Consider the following 17290-nt stretch of genomic DNA (forward strand, 5'->3'; position numbering starts at 1 on the left):
TACCGGAAAACAAAAACGCTAGTTTGAAAGTACCCTAACCGCTCTGTCCTCCCTACAACCACCCTCCCAAAATCCCCATCACCCCAATAACTCCCCCAGAGCCCCCATGATCCTTCATATCACCCTACAACCCAGCAGAATCCTAATTACCCCTTTGACCTCACCACTGCTGCCCCCCATTACCAGCCCTCACTCTACGTCCTGACAGACCCCTCTCAGAACCCCAGGTCACCCCCTCATCAGCTGCCCGAATCCTTTACCCCTCACCTATCCTGCCAATAACAGCCCCCAATAAACATCACCCTCTGCCCCCAACACTCTTCCACCCCATCCCCTCCAAAAACTTCACCTCCCGTCCTCTGAAAACTTCCATCCCTCCCTCCCCCTGTCGGGGGGATGTAGAACTACAACTCCCATCATGCCCCGGGACGCCTGCCAGGGCGCAGGCAGGGAATTTCAAACAAAAGAGTTTCCCCGCACGCTGCTGCCGCCGGGCGGGGCCTGGTATCGTCTTACCCTGGTGAGAGGAGGGGCCGGCTGGAGCAGGAGGAGGAGGAGGCCCAGTCTCCCAGCCTCCTCCCTCCTCCTCTCCCACTGTCTCCCTCTCTCTCTCTCTCTCTCTCCTCTGGTTCCTCTCTCTTGCCCCTCTTCTTTGTTCCCCAGCCTTTGTTAGCCATGCCTAGCCTGGTGGTATCAGGGATGATGGAAAGGAATGGGCATGGCATGGCAGACCTCACCAAGGACAGGGTGCTGGAGGATGACAGAGCCCTGCAGATCGCCCTGGACCAACTCTGCCTCCTGGGTCTGGGGGAGACAGAAGAAGACACCAACAACAACAACAACAGCAGCACCAACAGCTCGAGCAGCGGCCAGCACCCCCAAAAATCGGGGGAGAGCAAGCTGTGTGCCCTGTACAAGGAGGCAGAGCTGAGGCTGAAGAGTTCTAACACCACGGAGTGTGTGCCAGTGCCCAGCTCCGAACACGTGGCTGAGATTGTGGGCAGGCAAGGTGAGCCTTTGTCTCCATCACTGCACCATGTGGGGGCATCTGGGCAGGGGGTACACCATGCCATACCTGCCTGCAGGGGAGGGCTTTGTCTGGGCACCACAAACAACTCACACATGCATGCTTTGTTTGCAGACTGATACATTGTAGCAACATCCCATACCTTACATTATTTGGGGTGGGGGGGTGGGTCCTTTGTTTTGTATCCCTTCCATAACACAACATGCCCCCCCTCCCCCACTGCACCTCCAAAACAAAGGTTTGTCAAAAACTTAAGCGTGTATTGCGGTCCTTTTGTTTGGGGACCTTGTCACCGATACACACCCCCTTGCCCGTCATGTGTCTGTCCCGTCTTTACGTTTATTTCTATGTTATTTTTTTTATGTTGGGGGGGGTGATGGTGCAGATGGGTGTTCAGGGGATCTGGGTGCTTGGACCCCTTCCATGTGGCTGGGGTAGTTGGCGTGATTCTTTTGTTGTCTCGGCACTCTTTCCATTGTCTCCAGCATGTGGGCACTTCCTGAGAGATGCTGTGGGAAAAGTTTATGTAAGGATACGCCGCTGCAGTCTGTCTGTGTAGAGCGCTCAGCCTCCCGTACGCACTCGGTTGGGGTCTTGCCGTCCCTTAGGCTCTCGGAAGTGTGGGCTGTGTTGGTGCTGGGGGCAGGATGCACACTACTGAAGGTTGTCGCCTTTGTTTGGGAGCAGAGTGCTGATGGTTGGAGGGAAGATGAGATTGGGGGGGGGGGTTACTGGATGTTCCTAGACGACTTCAGGACCTGCACAACTTCCTTGGTTATCATGTCAATTGGCTCTTTGGAGTTGGGTGAAAACTTGTGTGGATGGTTGTTGTTGTTGCTTGGAACGTACCGCTGCCTGGAGCCCTATTTTAGAAGCCAGGCTTTTGTTCTCGGCTACAGGGATTAGGGTAGGACTTGTCAGGGTTAAAATGATACCACACCCACCTTCTCTGCACACAAGAGATCCCAGTGAGGCTGTTTCGGGATAGATCTAGCAAAACCAAATTATACACTTTGGCCCAGCTCACATGGGACAGTATTGGTGACCAGATACAAAAATATTCTAGGCACTCTCAAAAGCACACCGTAGACTGGTATTTGTTGTCTAGAGGGTACTTGGATTAGAACAAAAGTCTGACCCGCAGAGCTGGCAGTCCATAATGGACTATCCCAGACTGGTCTACCATTAACCTATGCAGGCAGGGGCAACAAGGTCTCCAACGTTTATCACATGGTGACTGTGCCAGTGAGGCCAGGACTGTTCGAGCAGGAGAGAAGTTTTTGGTGGGTGTGTGCAGTAGCTGGCATCTCTCTCAGGTCCAGCTCTTCTTAACTGTATCTCTCTTTGGCTCCATCGTCTCCAAAATCCATGGTGAGGTCCAGCTTGGAAATCGAGGCTTCCTTTTTAAATAATTTGGGTCAGAAGGTCAGGAAGGTGTTTCATTTCTGAGAGTTGAGTGTCGAGCTTAGGATAAAGTGAGCCTGTGGTGTGTTCTGTGTAACCTTTACCCTCTGCGGATATTGGGAAGATAGCGTGGGGTGCTGCAGTAGTGAGCGCCGTGTTCTTCGGACCCCTCATCCCCACCCCTTTCACCGAAACCTGCCTTTCCTAGAGTGATGAATGATATGACATCACCATCATTTTCGCATTGTCCTTTGTGGTGTTTTTGGAGTTTATTGGCTGTTGTGGGCACCTAGACAGTGCATTTTGGTTTTCTGTATATTGGTGGCTTAGTACAATGGCCTTCTCACCCGTCTTCATCTTCTCGCACACACCCACTCAGTAACCTATACCCTCTGTCACTCCAGCTTCCCCCCCCCCCCCAAAAAAAAAAATGAAAGAAAGAAAACATTTAATGTCAGTATTAAGTAAATCATAAGATTTCGACCAAGGCCAGCTCCGTAAAATTGAAATATCGTCCACAAGACCTGTCAAGTTGGCTCTTTGTTTGGTGGTGCACATGCTACCATTATGGCTGGAATTAAGCTGCTCTTCCTTCTTGATACAGCTATCTGTTTTATGGCCAAAGCTTATTCCAAAAACATCCCAAAGACAGGCCTGGGTGATGTGATGGGAGAGGGCATTGGGTACCAAAACACAAATTACCAAGGCCACCATGTGCTCGAGACAGAGGGTGCTGCAACAAAGCCTGCCTGCTCGTTATGTGGTGCAGACAGCGTGTCACGAAACTGAGCAACTCTCGTAGTAACAGAGATTATTTGTGTGTCTCGTTCTCAGTCGTTGTGTCTCGGAAATGGCTGTGGAGATGAGAGGATGGAAGTCGAGTTGTAGGCACTTGTCAAATTATACAGCTGCAGGCGGTGGGGATGATGTGCTGTGTAGACTAGAAGGCATTGTTCTTCATGAGACATTATTATCATGTTTGGTCAGTTTTGTGCTGTGCATTCTTAAATTTTCATGTCTGCGAGGCACCAGCCAACCTTTGTGTGGTGCAGCAGCATGCTGTAGTGCAGGAAGTGAGGTTTTGCAGGCTCTTTGTCTGGAGAAATATAGACTTTTTTTTCTTCTGCACATGTGCTCTGGAGATGCAGAAATTGTCCCAGCTTTTGTCTGGAGGAGCAACAGAAAAAAAAAAAACACCCCACTACGCTCCATATCTGTCCGCCGCCGTCCAGTGAGTGTCGTCACTTGGGTTTCTCTCCAAGAATGAGCGCAGCGTGAGACTAATTTAAATAATTCATCTCCAAATCTTTAAAAAGATTAACTCCTGAGGAGGCTTTATTTAAGTTAGTGGTGACCAAGCTCCAGAGCCAGGGCCAAAAAAACTGAGTGTGGGAGATATTCCTAAAACCAGAAGGGCCATGGCTGCTACTCGTGAACAAAGGGACCATGGAGATGCTCAACATCTAGAATCCAAAAGTGGTTCAAGGTTCTCCAGAACTCTTGGAAGTGGCTGTGTCTGTTAACCCCTCAGTACCTGAAGCCACTCTGGTGTCCAAAAAAGGTTGATTTCAGGAGACTCGTTTAGATGTGTTTTTTATTTTTTTGAATTTGATGTATAAACTTTGCTGAAATCTCAATTCCCCTTTATTAAGTGTCTACCGGTTAACGGCCTTTGTTGTACTGGACCCTGACATGTAGACAAAAGGTAGAATTTGCACCATTTTTTCCCCCAGCGAGCAGAATGCGCAGGTTGTAGCGAAAACAGTTAGGGGGGTGTGGTCCTTATTTTACAGTCGCGAGGAGAGCCATGCGTGTTTCTAGGAAGGCATTGCAGAGGAGAGCAGCAAACGTTTCAGACTGGGTGGGGGTTTCTCATTTTTTTTTCTGTTTTTGTTTTTTCAGACTACTCTTTGTAGACCAGTTCTAAAATTTCATATTTTTTATTTAAACAATGTGATTATTTTTTTTATTTTTTTGTTGTTAGATTATTTTAATATTTTGTGGTGACAGGTCTATCAAGGGGCTACAATCTAATATCTCTATTTTAGACCTGGACGAAGGGCCTTTTGAAGGTCCCTGGGATGTATAAGTAATCTGTGGTATGGCTCGGTGTCTATTGTGTCGGGAATCGATTCCTTAGTGGGAGTGACTGCATGTCATGGAATCCAGCATAAAAGGAGGCGGCGTTACGGGGCATACAAAGTTTATTCTGTGAATTTACAATTCTAAATATAAGTCTGGTAAATTGATGGCTTTTGTGACCTCATCCAGCCCCTTTACGAAAGGCCTAGAACTGACCGGAAGATTAAAAGGGTATGGTTTAACGTTACAATTTCACCGTCGAAATGGTTGTTCATTGTGAATTTCCAATGAACGCCTAAGGCTGTTTGATTCAGAATATTCCAGGGAGCTATACATTGGCAGCATTGGCATGCACGTGGCTTGGCGCTGCATCTACAGAGCTTAATGACTTTCTGCAGCACCCCCTTAGAAACCCAGAACCTAGAAATTATATCAGTCATCTCCCTGATAGGAGGATTTTGCCATTGGTGGCTGAGATGGGGCGGTGGCGTTTGTGGGGCGTGGCGATGGTTGGCAGCAGCTTACTCACGCGGTCAATGGAGCAAGCGCAGTGTTGGTAAACATACGGCACCCTTGGTGTGGAGCGCATGTTCATGGGAAGCTGGAGTGACACCTACTGCATTTCTCTTTTTTTTAGACCCACACTAAATTTTGTAATCCCCTTCCCCTAGCCAAGAATGATTTATCTACCTTATTTCTTGCTAAAACTTTGCGGGGGGAAAAAGGGACATTTAAAGCCTCGGCAGGTCGGTCCTTCAAATTAATGTTCTTGACCTTAACCTTATCCTCATGTTTTTTCTTTTTTGTTGTTTGCCAAACCTTTTAGAACCTGTGTATGGTTTTTGTCACATCAACATCTATAGGAGGTCTTTTCTATATACTGTATATTATAAGCTATGGCCCACCACTAGTTGATCGGTTGGCTTCCTTCATGAACACTCTTGAAGACTTTCCTAAAACTGCCATAATTTATGGTTTCAAATTTGGTGCTGGACAGGGTTAAATTAAGTGTTTTAAGAGATTTGAATACTATTCATATGTTCTAGACCTGACCAGGGGAGCTTTTATCTGAATATAGGACATCTGGTTACTACAACTTATCTTCCTGCTATACGAGACGTGCGAGCATCTGGCCACTGCGCTATCTTGATCACATGGGATATAGTTACTTTGGAAGGGATCGGCACACAAAGCCGATAGGCTGTGCCCACCTCTGTGACAAGGGGCCCTTGTTGACCCTTCCTATTGTTCTTTAGGAGACTTAATATATTTTTCTTTTAGCTCTGCGTCATGCCTGGTTGACTCAACCAATGAATAGGGCACTTGATCAAGAGAATTGGTATCGTTGAGAATTAATACCAGGATGGGAAAACCATGAGAGATAATCATGCATGGTCGTGATGGAACAGACTTTGATCTTGACCAGACTGTGAAACCTCTCAGTTTGGGGGAGGAAGGCAGATTATATAACACGTCATTTTTTGAGTGTCAGGAAATTTATAGTCAAAAAGTGTTATGGGCCCATGGGTGTGTAAGACAGCCAGGAGGACCAGCATGAAACAAAATTGAGGTGCACGATTGACCAGGTCATGACTTGTTACATGGAAACTGAGTTATGGTGGTCAGCTTTTAGGTGTTTCTGAAAAGCAAATAATTTAAGAAAGAATATTAGGCTACGTCTTTGTTGTTCATTAGGCATCCCCACCCATACCCCCCACACACCCACCCCACTCCTTCCCCGTTACCCTCTCGTATCGATCTCATGTTCTTCTCTTCTCTTGGCTGCTTTCCAACCCCAAGTAAAGCCAATTTTAGCATTCAAAAATGACTCGAGTTGAAGTATTTGCAACCTGCATCTATTATCAAGATAGCATCAAGTCATTTGGCAGCCATCTTGGCCTGTACATGTCCTCCTCATGATGGTCTTCATGGTTGACCTCTTATACTGTCATGGACCTCATAAGGTACTTCATAGTAGTCAAAGTTTTACAATCTGGCTAATTACCTTTTTGGCAGGCAGAAGTTTTCCATTGGCAGTCACAAACAATCTTTTGCTCTAATTTTTTAAACTCTGGTCAGTCACAATCAGCCAGACTTTTATCTCATGTATATGGGCCTCTTAGAGCAATATATGTTGTCACCATGATGATGTTAATGTTTCTTTAAACTCATTTCGAAGCCTCTGACATGACCCCATAGAGCTGGCCAAACTCTCTTTCTTCATTGTTGGACTATGGTCAGAAAGCCTAAATCCCCTGTGGAGAGAAATGGGGAGCCTCATAGGTTAGGTTTTTAGTTAGGTTGTCCTATATGTATAAGAATAAACAGGATTACGGGCATCCGAGACAACCTATCTCGTTCATTATAAATGATTTTTCCCTAACGATAGCTTATACAAAATGACAGCAGTTATTTTTAGACAGATTGGTTGCACTTTGTTTTCCAGTCTTAATCTCCCCCCCCCCCTTGGGCAAGATGCACCAGATTTAAGAGGTGCACACCTCTTAATAATTCTGTCCGTCTGGACAAGTGCGCAAAAACTATAATCTATGCCGGCGAGCGAGCTTAGATCGTCCCTCAAATCTAGCCAGTTTCCTGGTATAGACAATAATAAATCTGCCTGGCCTGTCTCTATAGCGCCACCTGCTGTTTGCTCTTTTTCGAATTTCTCTGTCCTGCTCACTGAGACGAAAGCCCAGGCTCAGTGCCATCCTTCAACTACCACCAGCTGCAGCAGAAAGGTCAACACCTGAGAAAGCATATGTCCCCTAAACTGCCCTCTCCCCTTCACAATGCACACTGGGTTTGGATGAGCGTGCATTTGTATTGACTAGGGACAGAAGATTAAGCCCTTCAAGATATTTCCCTTGAGAACAAAAGATCAGGCAGATTGAAATCCAACTGCCCTATCCATCTTTCCCTCGACAACTGTCATCATGGAAGAACTGCTTACCTCCATGTATATTAGATGGTTAGCCAGTGCCGACTAAATCGGTGGGTGCACCTGACATTCGTCTAGACATATTGGATTAGAAAGGCAGCCACCGATAGACAATAGAATCGCTTGACTGTTTGCAGCCTCTCTGCTGGCACCACAGTGTCAATCACACATTGAGCTGAACAGCTGAGTCACGTCTGGCAGTCTGGTTGCTAGGAATACATTGCCTATCGACTCCAGTCACACCGTAGAAAACCTCTAGCAACTAGTCTGTCTACGGTTACTCCGATCTTCAGAGGCCCGTTAGGAATAAACCAGGATTTCCATGTCAATAATATTTTTGCAAAAACAAATTAGGGTTGAGAATAACTTTAAATGGACATTCCCTTTAAGACCATTTTCAGTGGCTGCAGTTGCAAAGCACAGACCTTTTTGGGTAGTTGACTATTGATATCTATTAAGTTCTTCGTTCAATGCCTCGTGAAGTTTGCTGTGAAAAGTATTTCATCCATCTCTGATTGAAAATGTGACGTAAGGCAATATCGTGGGCAGAGGACAGGTGTGAGGGAGGGAACAACAGCCGACTAGAACACCACGCAACAAAAAATAACTTTTTGTCTGCTACTGGGCAAAAACCATTTGTCCTATACTAAATTGAGTGTGCAGATTACAAATCCGAAGTCAGAATTGTTGTAACACGTCACAAAATTTTGCTAGGCATAGGTATGCCTAAATGAATGGAGCACTTGGAAAGCATTGAGTTTTACTCCAACAATTCCCTGATCTACATCTAAGTTTGTGTAGTAAACAGTGTATGAAAATGTAATGGAATAACAACATTTCAAAAAGTCTAGTTTTTCAGTTTAAAAAACTGACTTGAGCGAGGCCCAGTGCTGTTAAAAGTGCTTTTGTGAACGGTTATATTTTCCCATTGCAAAAACCAGCAGTAGTCCGCCATCATGTTGGGATTCCAGCGGCCTTGATACCTGTTCTCCATTGTAGAAATATCTTTATGGAACCGCTCTCCATGTTCGTCACTTACGTGTCCCAAATTGGGTGGGAAAAAGTCAAGATGGGAATATAAGAAATGCACTTTCAATGACATTGGGCAGCCAAGTTGTTCATGTGCTGTAAGCAGGTTGTCTACTAGTTCAGCAGAGTCTGCAGCTCGTCTGCTCCCAAGGAAGGTCAGCACTACGAGCACAAACGCATCCCGAGCTGCGAGACGCACTCGCTCTGTCAGATTCTTGCGCTGATCATAAGTAGTGTTTTTGCCACATATGTAGCAGAAATTGTCTGGATCGTAACACATTTGCGTTTATCCATCATAAGTTTCAAAACTGATAGCACTATAACAGATCACTTTATCCAAATCTGTCCAGCTTGCCTTATATACTTAGGCTAGTTTCACACTAACGGCAGCGGACTCTGGCAGGCTGTTCCGTGCTGCCGCCGAAACTCCGCCCCCACCCCCATTATAGTCAATAGGGACGGAGCAGCAGTCGGGGGCACACGTGAACTAGCGGGAGGACGGATCCGACAGGCTGTTAACCCACCGGAACAGCCTGCTGGAGTCCCCTGCTGCTAGTGTTCAAGTACCCTTACTACTGACATCAGCCTGAGTGCGTCCGAACAGGTCTGGACATGTCCATTGGAATATCTACAATATAATGCATTAATATTATAACTGAATAGGCTTTGCATGTATAACTTAACCCTTTAAGGACCTCTGCTGTACATAAACGGCAGAAGTCCGGTCCCTAAACATGGCACCCACTCGCACGTGCAGCGGGCGCCATAGCCGCCTGGTTTCTGCCATAAGGCTGATCGCATACTTTTTCCCTTTCAGATGCCGTGGTCAAATGTGACCATGGCATCTGCGCAGTCCGGAAGCGAAAGTCGCACACTTCCGCTCCGGTGACATCGTTCCCCGGCTGGGATCGGGGAACCTGTTACATTGATCTAATAGGCTGATGCCTTAAGCAGGTTTCGGTGCCTATTAGATGACTATACCAATACAGGCCACTAGGTGGCAGCATTGTATTGGTATAGTGCAGGCATGCTCAATCTGCGGCCCTCCAACTGTTGCAAAACTACAACTCCCAGCATGCCCTACAGCTATCAGCCTACAGCAGGGCATTGTGGGAGTTGTAGTTTTACAACAGCTGGAGGGCCGCAGGTTGAGCATGCCTGGTATAGTGCAAATGAAGTGTTCAATGGTGTTTATATAGACATCAATGAACACAATAGGCAATCCAATGATTGCCAGTTATTGTCACCCAAGGTGACTTAAAAAAAAGTTTTTGCAAATATAAAAAAAAAACTAAAAGTTCAAATCACCCACCTTTCCTTAAAATTAAAATACTTAAACAATAAAAAAATAAACATCATGGGCATCGCCCATACTATTAAAATATAACAATATTAATGTCATACGGCAAATTTGCCATTTTTTTGTCACTTCAACTACCCAATAATTTTATTTTTTTTATAAAAAGTGATCAAAATGTCGCACACAGTTCAAATTGGTATCACTGAAAAGAACAGATCGTCCCGCAAAATATGAGCCCTCACACAGCCCCATACACATAACTACCAAAAATGTATAGGGGTCAGAATATGGATATAAAAAGTTTTTGTTTTCCCTCAAAGGTTTTAATTTTAAAACGCAAGGAAAATTATACAAGTGTGGTATCGTTGTAACCGCACTGACCTGGAGAATGAGGATAACAGGTCTATTTTACCACATAGTGTACAATGGAATTTTTTTCCCACTTCCTACTACATGGTGTGCAACCGTAAATGGTGCCATTAGAAAGTACAACTTGTCCCACAAAAAAAAAGCCATCAGGTGAATGGAAAAATAAAAAAGTTAGGACTATTGGAAGGCGGGGAGTGAAAAATGAAAACGCAAAAATGAAAAATCCCAGGGTCCTTAAGGGGTTAAAATCTAGACGTGTCAGGCGAATTCAGAGTTCATATTTGGAATCGGCGCGCTCATTTTAGTGTAAATCACGTTTTTCTCTCAGTAGCAAAATCATTGTTGCGCGGTGTAATCGGACATGTTGTTTTGTCCACAGAGGTAGAAGGACCTTTCCTTTTGAGATTATCCACCCCACTTGGGAGAATATCCCAAGAATGCCAGATAATACCGCTGCCTAATGAGGGCAGATGATACGGGACATATGCTGTTGTTGACACAGCTTGTGGCATACAGTCCTCCATATGGGCTCTACGTATGGATATAGAAACACATTGTGCGCAGTGCCAGTCCCGTCCCGTTCGCACAGCCTTGGTGAGATTCTAAGAAATCCTTTGTGGCCGTCTCTGGCCCCCTCACACGCCCTCCCCAGAGAATGAGGCCTTTTCAGAAGGGATTAATTCAACCTTCTTGCAGCAAGTGAGGCTCTCAGGCCGTTACAGTTAACCTGTTCGTGGCCTGGCCAGTCATCGGACGGTCTGGGGTTTCCTCTTTTTTTTTTTGGGTGTTTAGGGTTAAATCTAACTTAAAAGAAAAATGTGGGGAAAAGGTGCCCAGTTTTACTATCTGCATCTTGATCTTTCCCTTAAATGACCGGTGTAGGTTTGCAGTTTGACCCAAATCAACCTAAAAGGGGGTTGGGGAGTCGGCCATTTTGTTGTCGAGTCCCAAGATTTAGGCACATGTTAGGATGATCAACATCCAAGAAGTTTATGATCTAAGATGTTGACACAGAGTTACGTGGACCGGATGAATATTCACGTCAATAATAGCTTGATAATTAGGGTCCTTATTGTGATGCCATGAAGATTGATTAGAAGCACAAAATGGCTGTCTCCACTGTACAGCTGACAGGCCCGAGGCAGTACATTCACCTAAATGGCTGCCAGAACCCTTTGGAGATTATAGATTTATTATTGGGTCAAGATGAGTGGTAAATCCCACATGACCTGCTTCATTTTTGTAGTCAAAAAGAAAATGTCAATATCTGCCCATAATGGACTTTTTTGAAATTTTTGTTCTTCCCCCACAGAATAGAAATGAGTGGCTTTGATGTGGCCACATTAATGTCCATTGACTGTAGTGATGCAGGACCTTAAAGCTTGAAATTTACTCCTTTTAATATTTATATTTATTTCCAGTGATTTGGTTAGAAGTAGGACATAACCCCCTCTAGGAGCTTAAGGTCTACTGTTGTGATTAGAGGTCTGCCGAAAGCGATTTTGGTTGACCACAATTCACATGAAGCCAAAAATATTTTATTTCATTTTTGTTTTAGGGTTAAAAATAGGAATTTGAAGTATTTCTAGAACTCTTTCGTGGGCAAAGTTAACAAAGGCAACACTGGTCGATCCAGACGATTCTTGGAGCAGCTGATCATAGCCGTAGCTGCTGATTCTATGTGTTCCAGGTCACCGTGTCCCAACGACACGTGTTACACTTACTAAACAATTGGACAAGTTTATGAATGTTGTGTTTGAGATTCGGGTTTATGAGGCTAATTTTATGAGGGTTCAGGGACATGCAGCAGACCCTCCTCCCCCCTTAGATTTGTTGGGGGGTTGTGACAACCTTATAATAAAAACCTTGAGGCTTTTAGTAGACTATTAAAGCAGACTTCATTTCCTAGAGAGCAGAGACCCTTGTGAAACGGCCAACAATGTGCGCTTTGTTTGCTCTTCGAGAGACCTAGGCAGTATTCTGGGAGGGGAGGGTGGTGTTGCTAGATTAATAGCCCCCCATAGGCTGGGTCATTGCATGCACCTATTTATTAACCTCTTCTCTCCCAGGTATGGGCTTTCCTGTCTTTTGTCTGTTGAATGCCTTGGTTGTCTTGGTGTACAATGAAGTTTAATATTCTCTACCTCTGACGTCAACGTTGTATCACGCTAGTTTTAGTTTGTTGCTTCTCTATATTTTGGCCAATGTGTCTGCCATCTGCCCCTCACTGTATTCTTCTTCTGTACTCTTCGTATGGTCATATAATGGTGATGTAGTGAGCTACTTGGGTTCTGACATTTCTCCAACCTGCCTCTTTGTCGTGACCTTGTGCAGTCTGCTCCCTTGGTCTGTTGTGGCCTTGTTTAGCCTTCCTTCTTGTAGTGTTGCACCCGTTTCTGTTCTTCCCCCTCTTCGACATGGTCAGTGCAGTTGACCTACCATCCATATCCATGTCTACATGTATGTCCAGTCTGTGACTTCAAGACTCATATATGTTTGTTCTGCGCCGTCATCTTTCTATTCCCTTCTTTAGCCTCTAAAACCTTCTAGACAAGTTGACTTTAAGTAATTTAAGTCAAATATACTCAAGAACTACACATATGTATTGAAATTGCCAAGTCAGATAAAAATTGCTTAACCTAGTTATAGGTTGTGTTTTTTTTTTTAAGTGTCATGTAATAAAAAAAAAATGTTAAAACATATTTTCATTTCTTTTTAGGCTGCAAAATCAAAGCGCTAAGGGCGAAAACGAACACATACATTAAGACGCCTGTTCGAGGGGAAGAGCCGGTTTTTATGGTGACTGGACGTAGAGAAGACGTGGCCATGGCAAGGCGTGAGATCATTTCTGCCGCGGAACACTTCTCCATGATAAGAGCTTCCCGGAACAAAGCCGGCAATGCTTTCGGCAGTGCCCCAACTCTACCCGGCCAAGTCACAATCCGTGTCAGAGTCCCCTACAGAGTTGTTGGATTAGTAGTTGGACCCAAGGGGGCTACCATTAAAAGGATTCAGCAGCAGACAAATACTTATATTATCACGCCAAGCCGTGACAGAGACCCGGTGTTTGAGATCACTGGGGCTCCAGGAAATGTGGAACGAGCACGAGAAGAAATTGAGACACACATTGCGGTACGAACCGGCAAAATCTTGGAATACAACAACGAGAATGACTTTCTGTCCAATAGTCCAGATTCTGGCATGGAAAGTCGATACCCAGAGAGCTGGAGAGTTCATGGTACAGCAGCAGGTTGCAAACCTCTTTCCACCTTCAGACAAAACAGTCTAGGATGCATTGGTGACTGCCCGGCAGAACCCGTTTATGAGACGCCAAGACTGAATGATCAGAATGAATTCAACTACGGCTACTTGTTCCCTAACTACAAGCAGGATGTGTATTACGGTGTGGCTGAAAGTGGTGGACCCATGTGGGGAGGACAAGAGAACAACAGCCCAACCCCAGGCATCTTCACAAAGCAGCAGCGCTCGGGGAGCAGCGGCACCATCCAGACCAATGCCACCCAGAGGTCTCCAGAATCCAGCCTTACTAGCTTGCCAAGGAGAAACCAAGGCGATACTCTGCCAGGCTTCACCAAACTTAATGCCACTAGGAACTCTGTTTCTGGAAGCCGGGAGTGCATGATATGCTTCGAAAGCGAGGTCACAGCTGCACTGGTGCCCTGCGGGCACAACCTTTTTTGTATGGAGTGTGCTGTACGCATCTGCGAACGCAATGAACCTGAGTGTCCAGTTTGTCACGCGTCCGCCACTCAAGCCATAAGGATATTTTCCTAAGAGACTTTGGGAAAAGGGAATAGGTGGGTAAAGAGATGATGGACTTGTGGTGCATAGAGGTCAAGAAACAATATTTAAACTTCATAATAAAATCTTAACTATAATCAGAATGTTACAAAAAGGATATCTGAAACTTGCGATTTTTTTATTTTATTTTTTTGAACATTTAGAGGTTTGGTGGTTAAAAAAAAGGGGTTGCCGATACCCTTTTCCAGCAGTCACAGCTAATTTTTGGGGCTCCGGTGCCCACGAGAATCCATTTTCTTGAGTCCAGATGTAACCTTTTAGTTTTCTGACTTTTTTATTGGAATAGAAGAGTTTTTAAGGAGCAAGTAATTACCCCACGGTCGCAGCCCCGCAAAAAGTTATAGCTTGCTGCTGTAAAACCATCAGGAATTTTCTTCGACTTTTTTTCTGTTAGCAGTTAAGTCGAGCTTTATCAACCTCTACTGCGGTTTGAAGATATGCAGCTGATATATATATATATATATATATATACACTTATGATCTCTGTAATATTAAAGGGTCAAGTGGAAAGAGGGGTCCAACTGAGGTCAGAGATGTCCTCTTTCTACTTTGACCTTCTTAAGCACTGTAGAAGATTTACCTCTCTAAAATTAAAGCGGGCAGAGTCGGCAGATGGGCTCATAAAAAAATCGGTGGATACAGAATGGAAGGCACTCAGGGGTACCATCAGCCAGGTCAGATTACTGGGCATTTACAGGCCCCACTTCCGGTGCCCACTGATGCCTTTCTCTCACATCCCGTCTGACTATCGACCGGAATCCTATTTCATCATTACAAGCAAAAAAAAAAAAGTTATAATAAAAAATAAAAACTGTAATTATCAATCTCTGGGAATCTGCAACATGAGGACACAACGATTACCTCACACTCAACAGAATGCAGCTCAATCTACCATTTGCAATTTTATGGTCATTTGCTGTAAAGAAGATTCAGAATTCTGATGTAAAATTCCTGCCAGTTTTAATTTTTAGCGCCAGGACAAGAAACAAAACTCAACAATCAGGACTTTATATGCATGGAGGTCTTGCTTATTTTTAAGAAAAGAGAAAAAAAATATCTACAAAAAAAAGACTTTGATTTTACTGTGCACTGAAGCTGGGCCATCAGGATTTCTGGTCCTCCTCAACTCAGACAACTGCCGCTTCATCTGTTAGGCCTCTGCGGCCATCACAAGGAAAATACTTATTTTTTGTTTTAAAGCGGGAGCACTGGTAATTCAAAAGGGAGGAACACTAAACTTCAAAACTTTTTGTGTTTTTTTTTTTTCTTTAATGAATGCAAAGAAAATAAGACTTCTTCCTCTTAACTGGACCAGACGGAACGTTTTAAGGAAAATGCAGAAACGTTGGACCAAAGTTTTATGAGCTGGAAAAAAAATAAAAAGTTCTAGAGGGTGCCATGTTTAGTCTTCAGCTTTTTTAAAGATGCTTGAGACCACTTGTCAAGTTAGGGTTTCCTCTTGCCCTTGGGAATCACACAACATGAGTCAGTCTAACCAGGGGGTTGTTATATATAGACTGCTCCGTATTCCTCATCCACCTTCCAGGGTTACATTTTTTTCCCAATTTTTGGTGCTTCCTGGATAATCGTTTTATTTATTTCTAACTATGTGATTTTTGGGACTAGAACAACACTTGATCATGGCATAGTGCAACATAAGGAGACTCCTTCTTTCAGACTATTTTTGAATTGTGAACTGTATAATATCCACAGTCGCCATATCAGAAAATCGTATATATGACACATTGAGATATCTTCATGCCATTTTCCAGTGGTGATACGTTCCATGACTTCCAATCCCTACTAGGGGAGATCCTGCCCTTCATCTCACCTTGGGTCAATAGGACAGGAACTTCCGTCACATTGCACGTGTGAAAGAACCTTCCCGAGTCTTTCATCAAACACTGCTTCAATTGCATAAGAATGTAGGCACTAGGGATGTAATATCTGTGTGCCCCCCTCCGCCAAAAAAATAAAAAATTTCGGAATTGATAGGGGAGGGAGGTATTATTTAAACTTTTCTTTCATATACATATATATATATATAATTTTTTTTTTTTTTAGATTTTCAAAAAGTTTTCGACTTGATGTAGCGGTCATAATACCTTGTTACAAATTAGCAGTATTTTTTTTAAACAAATGTAGCATTTTACTTTGAAAAGGGACATAACGAGAAATATTTCAGGTCAGTTTCGGGGCAACTACTCGGACAGATCTCAAAGGACAGGATAAGACTCCATGATGGAACTTTTATTTTTTTTGGGTGTCTACCTTGTCACTAGTGCAGTTGAATATTTTTAATGACGCTTCAAAAGTCTTCAGTGAGAATGTATTTGCTACACTGGAGCACATTAATCTTTCCTACCATTCAAAGTAGTCTTTGCTATATAGCTTTAGGTAAAACTTTTCTGCTTGCATTACTACAACCTACACCCCCCCAGATTTAAAATGTAAAAAAAAAAAAACTAAAAAAAACCCTGGCATCATTTCTCTCGACTTCTTCTGAAGGTTTTAGGTTGCATGCAAAAAGCACTTTGAGGAATGGCCTGCATGGATAGGACTTTGGAGTCATTTTTTATTGAGAACCTAGCACTACATTTTTAAGGTCTTAGAGGCTGAAACATTTTTTAGAATTTGTGGTCCCCCTTGGTAAATTCATTGAGGTCCACAATTTGAAAATATACCAGTCCCACCAGTCGTATTGGAGGCTGTATTTCCTTCAAACTTTTTATTTTATTTTATACATTTTTTATTTTTTTTTGCGATCTGTTGGCCACTGCTCAAAAACCTAACACTACCTTACGTATTTTTGAGGCAACAGCCTTACCTGAAAAGCCTCAGCACGCGGGGGCAGCAGCCCATGTGTGGACTGAAACAGCCAGTCTGTTCAGGAAGAAGCAGTGATGTCACTGGTAGCACGGTGATGTCATCAGCTCTTCATGAGTAAATAAGCTCTGGTCCAGGCTGACAACTTATGATTTGTGGGAAAAGACCTGCTTGACGTGTCATTTCAAACATATTTAGAAGGTTAAAGTCCAAGAGCTATGGAAACAAAGATGGAGGAATAGTACAAGCATGGACATGACGGTTGGTGTTGCCATACTATAACGTGGGTAGTATTTTATTGCTCGGCCTGTTCTAAAAACTTCCTCCCTATGTTCATTGGGTTTGAGTATCAGTAATCCATAGTAGGCTTTTAGAGTTTTGGGGTTATTTTCTAACTGCACTAAGAAAATGTCCTCCAGAATCTTGTTGCTCCAGGTTACTGCACGTTGTACCCAGTTTTTATATATTTTTAGCTTCTCCCTCTTGTGTC

General features: G+C 44.0%; 1 protein-coding gene across 1 annotated transcript; it reads left to right on the forward strand.

The window, feature by feature from the left end:
* The first annotated feature begins 643 nt into the window (after window positions 1–643).
* MEX3A (mex-3 RNA binding family member A) lies at window positions 644–14071 on the forward strand. The gene is made up of 2 exons (XM_044272687.1): window positions 644–1009; window positions 12872–14071. The coding sequence occupies exons 1-2, from the start codon at window positions 676–678 to the stop codon at window positions 13945–13947; spliced, it is 1410 nt and encodes a 469-aa protein (XP_044128622.1). The 5' UTR covers window positions 644–675; the 3' UTR covers window positions 13948–14071.
* The last annotated feature ends 3219 nt before the right edge of the window (window positions 14072–17290 follow it).

This window comes from Bufo gargarizans, chromosome 11 (genome assembly GCF_014858855.1).
Source record: "Bufo gargarizans isolate SCDJY-AF-19 chromosome 11, ASM1485885v1, whole genome shotgun sequence".
Lineage (NCBI taxonomy): Eukaryota > Metazoa > Chordata > Amphibia > Anura > Bufonidae > Bufo > Bufo gargarizans.

Coding starts and splice junctions, on each gene's coding strand:
- MEX3A (XM_044272687.1), top strand. CDS start 676: ATGCCTAGCCTGGTGGTATCAGGGATGATGGAAAGGAATGGGCATGGC. Junction 1,010..12,871: donor TGAGATTGTGGGCAGGCAAG/GTGAGCCTTTGT, acceptor ATTTCTTTTTAG/GCTGCAAAATCAAAGCGCTA.